The sequence below is a fragment of the Physella acuta genome, unplaced genomic scaffold (assembly GCF_028476545.2).
Source record: "Physella acuta isolate Inbredline_101_S28 unplaced genomic scaffold, ASM2847654v3 ptg000713l, whole genome shotgun sequence".
NCBI classification, from domain to species: Eukaryota; Metazoa; Mollusca; class Gastropoda; family Physidae; genus Physella; species Physella acuta.
In genome coordinates, this window is record NW_026732231.1 from 49001 (window position 1) to 55000 (window position 6000).

The 6000-nt window shown below is 31.8% G+C and overlaps 1 protein-coding gene across 1 annotated transcript in view; it reads right to left on the bottom strand.

Annotated features, from left to right (window-relative positions):
- The window catches only part of LOC131949760 (coatomer subunit alpha), a 60780-nt gene that overhangs the window by 8157 nt on the left and 46623 nt on the right, over positions 1 to 6000 (bottom strand). Inside the window, exons 23-27 of the mRNA XM_059311651.1 lie at positions 5439 to 5527; positions 4701 to 4778; positions 4384 to 4452; positions 2465 to 2601; positions 1947 to 2133 (exon numbers count right to left, since the gene is read on the bottom strand). Coding sequence (XP_059167634.1) covers positions 1947 to 2133; positions 2465 to 2601; positions 4384 to 4452; positions 4701 to 4778; positions 5439 to 5527 — 560 coding nt within the window. The remainder of the gene's footprint in view (positions 1 to 1946; positions 2134 to 2464; positions 2602 to 4383; positions 4453 to 4700; positions 4779 to 5438; positions 5528 to 6000) is intronic.

Consider the following 6000-nt stretch of genomic DNA (forward strand, 5'->3'; position numbering starts at 1 on the left):
GCATCGGGGATCACCGCAATCTCTGTCAACATCTGGAATACGGATGCAATCAGTATCTCCCATTTCAGCTTGTTTAAATTTTGTTAGCATCTTAGCGCCTTGAGTTTGCAAGCTAGTATGAGCTTCAGACCAGTTGTCCATGGTTTCTTGTTTATTGTGAGATATTCTGCGAGTACTGTTCACTCCATACATTTCATCTGCTTCATTGACTATTCCGCATATTGCATGGACATCGATGCCACAGGATCCACAAGAATGGGCTGCACTACAATATTTTTCACAAACTACACAGAATCTGTTGGCCTTATTCTTGTCACGCAGCTGGTCTGGACATTGCACCACGACAGCAGATGTGTTAGCTCAGGATGTTGTTGCATTTATGACAACCTCCATTTCTTGTTCAATGTTCTCAAGATCTTCCTCAGTAGCTAAATTATCGAGAGCCTCTCTTGGTAGATTTGAAGTGCTAAGTTTCACTTTTGCTTTGCATCCAAACAAGGTTTCGTATGGCGATTGTTGGATTCCTTGATGAAAATTACAGTTTTTCATAAATTGAATGAATTTAAGACTCTCAGCCCAATGAGCTGATTCATTTGTCTGCATCCTTGTCATCATCATGTTTTGAATATCTTAGTTGGCACGTTCTACTGAAAATTGACTTTGGCTATGCTTTGGTTTTCTGTGAACTAGTTTAAGTTCATGTCACATGTTCTTTAGTTCAGAAATAACTTGATTCACAAATTCTTTTCCATTAGGATTTGGATTATTAATTTTGGCATCCATCTGCTATGTCTGTCTCTTGATCTGACGGTCCTTTAAGTCCATGTTGCACTGCATATAGATTACTATACAAACAAAAGCCAAACAATATGTTACAACAAAACCGCACCTAGAATAATAAAAACGTGATCACAACTTAGTCTAGATATGACATTGGCCAGGACATCCCGGCCAGTGCGTGCATTGGCAGGCCAATGTACAAAATACGTTCTTGTGCTTAGTTCTTCCGGCTTTGGCCAAGAGAGCCAGCCAATGCGGGCTTTGACCGTAACATATATATGTATGTATGTATGAATGTATTTTACGGTATATGGATGTGAAGTCCAGGGTTCAAGTCCTCATAATGTCCATGAGTCCACCCAGTTCTGATCGGTACCTGACTTATGTTAGGGAAAGTAAAGGTGGCTGGGCATAGAGCTGACTACATTATACCTTCATATGCCGAGGTCATGGAAACAGGTGAACTCTATTTCACTTGCCCCATGGACAAGTTCTAAAGGGGAATTTACTGTCTGTAAGTGTAAAAATGGTATTCAAGATTTCAGAATCCTGAATTTAAAAAATTGAAATACAGTGGAACCTCAAGATAGGAGTTTAATTTGTTTTGTAACATTGTTAATATATCAAAATGTTCGCATCTCAAAGTAATTTTCTCCACTGAATTTAGTTTAACCGCCATTACTCTAGCCTCACTAACTGACTTATACTTATAATGCAAAGCACTTTCTGTCACTTTAATTCACTTACTCATTACACTCTTACTGCTATGTAAACTTCATGGAACATAATTGAACCTAAATGTTACTATATGTTTTGTTACTTTTGCATAGTTTTCATCACTGCTTTTCTCATTGTTGGCCATGCTTTTCTCATTTTCCCATGCAGACTGTTAAAATAAGCCTGTCCAAAAAGGTTTGCTTTCTTCTCCCTTTCAGAATGTTTTATAAATGAGCTAGGCATGTGTCATTTAATACATCAATGCACAATCAGCTGCAACTTTTTCACGGTGTTTCTTTTAAACCCACTAATCAGATTACTGGTTTCTCATATCTAGTATGTCAGGGCACTCAAAATTCAAAGTAGCACTGTATTAAAAAAGCTCTAGGTTTTGTTTGAGTTAAAAAGTTCTTTGTTCACTTAAAAAAAGTAACATATTTTTTACAAACCTCAGCAATTTCTTGTTTTGAATCAACAACTAAGAGTGGTACACTTAGAAGAATTGAGCGGAACTTGTCAATAGCATCCCCAAACTTTCCAGCAGTGGTTAACTGATAAGCAACTTGTAACTGCTGAACTAGAGCAGCTAGTTTGAGACCAACAGCGGGAACACCACTTCTTGGTCCAGCATCTTTCCTATGTAGGAATAAAGAAGTTTTAAGTTAAGCTTTTAATTTTACTTAATGCATTGTATCATGTACAATTCAAATAGAGAATTTTTTTTATAGAAACAATTTTTAATACCTTTAAACCAATTTAAAGTATTTAAGACACACAAATTTAAATAGATGACAATAGATTTGGGTGATTATAGTTGGAAAATACAAAAGCTAATACACAGTTGAATTTTTTAGATAATAAAAAGTTAATATTTAAATTAAAAAAAAAACTGCTTTTAAACACAGCTTTTAAATTAAACTTTTTTTCCAAGTGAAAAACCCAATAAAGTCAATAAATGTGATCATACCAGTTCCTATGAGGATATCCAAATAAGGGTGTAACAGTTGGCAGGCCAATAAAACATGTTCTGGACCGACTAAATGTTAGTAAAAATAGCTGCTTGTATTCTTCAAATTTTACAACACCAATTTGGTCATGAAGGAGCTTAAATATGAAAACAATAAAGATATTGAGTAAACATTGAAAAGCAAAAATCCATTTCTTAGTTTAACATAATGAAAATTAAAATAGCATATAAAAACATTAACAGACATGATCACTTCCTGAGGCCACATTGAGAAGCAGTCATTTAAAAAAAACACATAAAAACTTGTAAAAATATATGCACCAATAAGAAGGAACTATAGAGAAATGTGTAGGCCCATAAATAGGCCTACAAAAATTGAGTATATGATGTATACAAAGTAATATAGTCTACTTATATATAAGTAAACTTGATACACTAATAGGGGAGAGTATAAATATTTATTTGCAATGAATATCATAACATATTTTAAATAGAACAACCCAGTTCTCCATCGTAAAACAGTCTGTTGGCTATTTTGAATAAGACCAGTTAATTCTGAGATGTCTGCACCCTCAAAAGCTATTAAAATAAATAATTATTTATTTCTTCATAGTGTCAAATTGGAACATCTGTCCAGCATATTCTATTAAAAATTGATAATATTTTAATATTTTTAAAACTAATTTATTTTTATTGATTTCTTTTTTTTTTGTAAATAATTAAGAGAATTTTCTGATCAGCATAAAAAGAATGAAATAAAAGTGATTTATTTATATTCCCAAATTGGAAGATCTGTAAAGAATATTCTATAAGAAATATTTTTTTTAACCTCACACTCACAGAACTAACATATGGCCAAGATATAATTATACGTTTTAACAAATCAAGCTTTTCAATGCACATCTGTGTTTTGTTAGATTGGATGCCATGTTTAAAGAGCATTCCTGCAGGCTGGAAAATTAAGTCATTGCATAATTAAATGTGTTTTAGTTTTTAAATGTTTCTATGTAAGTACAGGTTTTTAGCATGTGTGGCTTTGTTTTAAGTTCCACATATTAAATCTATCATCAAATAAATATGGAAAAGAAACAAATTTTCCTTTTGATTATATTCTTTACTAATTTATCTTATTCAATTACAAAATATAATGTATATATTTTGTATATAATGTATATAAGTCAAAAACACATCAAAGGTAAAGCTCCCAAACTGACTTGGAAGATTACAATGTTTATAGATAAGTTTAACTTTTAGAGCTACTTATAACTATAGTCAATGTATGCCAATGCATTATTTTAAAAGAAAGCTGGTATAATGAACAATATTATAAAAGGCCATGTGCAAACATCTCTCTCTCTCTCTACAAAATATTTTCCAAGGCAATGAGATCAGTATCTCAAGCGGTATATGGAATACTTAATAATAAGGACTTAAGTTGAAAATAATGTTGGATGTACTGAATGTATAAACTAAATTTCATTTTAAAAAGGAAAATAAAAATAAAGCAATATTTGAATGTAGAAAAACATTTTTAATTATGCAACCGGAAAAGTGTTTATGGATGAGACAAGAATGCAAAATGCAATGATGTCACATGTTTAAACTATGGAAAGTACACAACACTAATGGCATCATCTTCCAATTTTAGAATATGAAGAAATGAACAATTTCATTCAAATTTGGTTTAGATCTACTTATCAAGACACCCTAAGAAATTTTCTTAATATGTTGTTTGTTGACTAATAATGTATACAGGCTAACCCCGCTATTTAGTTTAATTCCTATTTATCAGTAATTCATAATTTGTGAATTCGACACTACCAATGCTGTGACAATGAAAAAATGAAATAACATTAAAAAATATATATACCTATAATTCAAATATAATGGGTAGTGAACAATAAAACTTAAAATTTTACCCTCATTGCAGTTTCAAAAGATCCAGCAAGTACATGATCAACTGGAAGTTGAGAATTATTGCACCATACCTAATTGATTTAAGCATATTTAAATGTTATAATAAAGTAATCTCTAGTAAGTAATAAGAAATAATGTATATCAACTTTACTCTAAAACAAATTCTAGATGGTATACAGTGATTGAAAAAGTTTCTTTATTTCTTGAATATCTCTAAAAATTTTACTAAAAAACAGACTGTTTTTAGACAGTTTATTTGTTAAAGTAGCATGTTAGCTAATTACGAATCATTAAAAATACTTTCTTTTGGAACACATACCTGAGCTTGGCTAGTCCCTTTTGTAGGTGGTACAAAAAAACCTTCTTCTCCTGCACCAGTTGCAGCCATATCTTCTTCCTACATAATACATTAAATATATTTCTGCATTACCCAATGCTTTTTTTAGTTAATATATAATCATAATAACAGTGTAGGATTCTCATGATACCTCAAAAAATTGAAAAATTACAGGTGAAAGAGTGAGATGAAGAATGATTTTAATACTAGACTGATATTTTTAACATACATGAGAATTTAGATGAGTATAGCAGTGCTCAACAATACCTTCATTGAAGGATGATATTAGGTAAATTATTAGAATTTTATACCCCTGACCTACCCCTGTTCTATTGCATCCACTTTTTTAAAAAACTAGAGCAAATGCATCCATTTAAGACTTAAAGCCAAAAATTTATTAAGTGATTTTACTTTCCCAATCACCCAAAAAACTAATGTAGAGCCATAAAGATTCAGTTTTTTAATACACTGTTTGCTGTATATTGAGCCTAATAAGATCGTATGGTCAATTCAGGTTCAGGACATCTATTTCTGCTTCATTAATTGCTTACAGCAGAGTTACTAGTTTTATCAATAATGACACAGAGGTTTAACTGCATGACCCAAATTCAACACCCACACCCAAAACAACAAAAGTGGCTTTTTTGGACCTCTGCACCCTCTATGTAGACATAGTAGATGACCCTAAAGCAAAGCTAAAAAAGTCATTAAGCCACATACCAAACCTGCTGGCAAATCCAAATCTTCAACTTCCCATCCACTGTCACTGGGGCCTACTTCATCATCCATCCCATCTCCTAAACCACCTTCTGAAAACATCAAAAATGAAATGTATTATTTAATTGAAAAATAATTCAATTCACAAAAATACCAGCCCTATAGGCACAAAGATATTAAAGGGTTAAAATTGATTTCTTAGTCTGTGGATGACATAAATGGAAATTATTTTAAATAAATCAATGTACACCACTTATGTGCATTCAAACCAAACCACAAAGTCCTATAATTTATATTTTATTATGTCAACAATAGTTAATTTTGTGATTGTTCCAATGAACAACTGATCTCAAGGTTTATATTCTTTAATTATTAGAAATCCACCCTGGTAAGTTTTAGTGCTACAGAAAAGCAAACCAAAAAATGCCCTGATTTCCCTGCAAATTGCAGCACAACCTGTTCCTTTGCTAACCCACACCCTCCATAACTATAATGCACATCATTTTTTTTGTTATTTTATTTAAAGCACCCTTACTATATATAGTATTTCAGATTCTATGTAATA